Source organism: Triticum dicoccoides, chromosome 3B (genome assembly GCF_002162155.2).
Source record: "Triticum dicoccoides isolate Atlit2015 ecotype Zavitan chromosome 3B, WEW_v2.0, whole genome shotgun sequence".
Lineage (NCBI taxonomy): Eukaryota > Viridiplantae > Streptophyta > Magnoliopsida > Poales > Poaceae > Triticum > Triticum dicoccoides.
This window is the reverse complement of record NC_041385.1, coordinates 108684197-108684749: the sequence shown is the minus strand read 5'-3', so window position 1 is coordinate 108684749 and position 553 is coordinate 108684197. Positions and strand designations below refer to the sequence as shown.

The 553-nt window shown below is 54.6% G+C and overlaps 1 protein-coding gene across 1 annotated transcript in view; it reads left to right on the top strand.

Annotated features, from left to right (window-relative positions):
- LOC119279376 overlaps window positions 1–553 on the top strand; it is a 2203-nt gene that overhangs the window by 495 nt on the left and 1155 nt on the right. Inside the window, exons 2-3 of the mRNA XM_037560625.1 lie at window positions 160–235; window positions 319–540. Coding sequence (XP_037416522.1) covers window positions 160–235; window positions 319–540 — 298 coding nt within the window. The remainder of the gene's footprint in view (window positions 1–159; window positions 236–318; window positions 541–553) is intronic.

The window sequence follows — 553 nt, the reverse complement described above, 5'->3', positions numbered from 1 at the left end:
ACAAAAGTTGATGGATCTCACGGCGATCCTTTGATTAATTAGCATCACTGGCGCAAATTTGTTGGAATAATCCATGTTTAGCTTCGGTTCAAGTTACTTAGGTGCATAGACAATTACTAGCCACTGGGATATCTGTCTGATGGGTCTCTTTGTATGCAGCTGCGTCGTCCCTGAAGGGCTGATGCAGAGCAGGAAGGAGGAGGAGCGCACGCAGATTCAGCACCACCTCAACCAGGCAAGCATCCATTGATTGATTGATATGCATACGTGCGACTGTGCACACTTCAACTGTTTCTGATGATAATATCGGACATGCAGATCAGCATGCAGATGAACATGGAGGACGAGCCAGCTCCGTACATCATCCCTGCCGGCGACGGGGCCGCCGTCGGCATGCAGCAGTCCGTCCTAGCCGAACTCGATTTCCTCCCCTCACACCACACCGGTGGCTGCAGCTTTCCCTCCTCATCCTCCACCTCCTCCTCGTTCCGTTCGGCCTCGCTCTCTTGCAGCCCGGAGAACTCCTCGGCGCACGCCCTCGCGACGCCCGCCG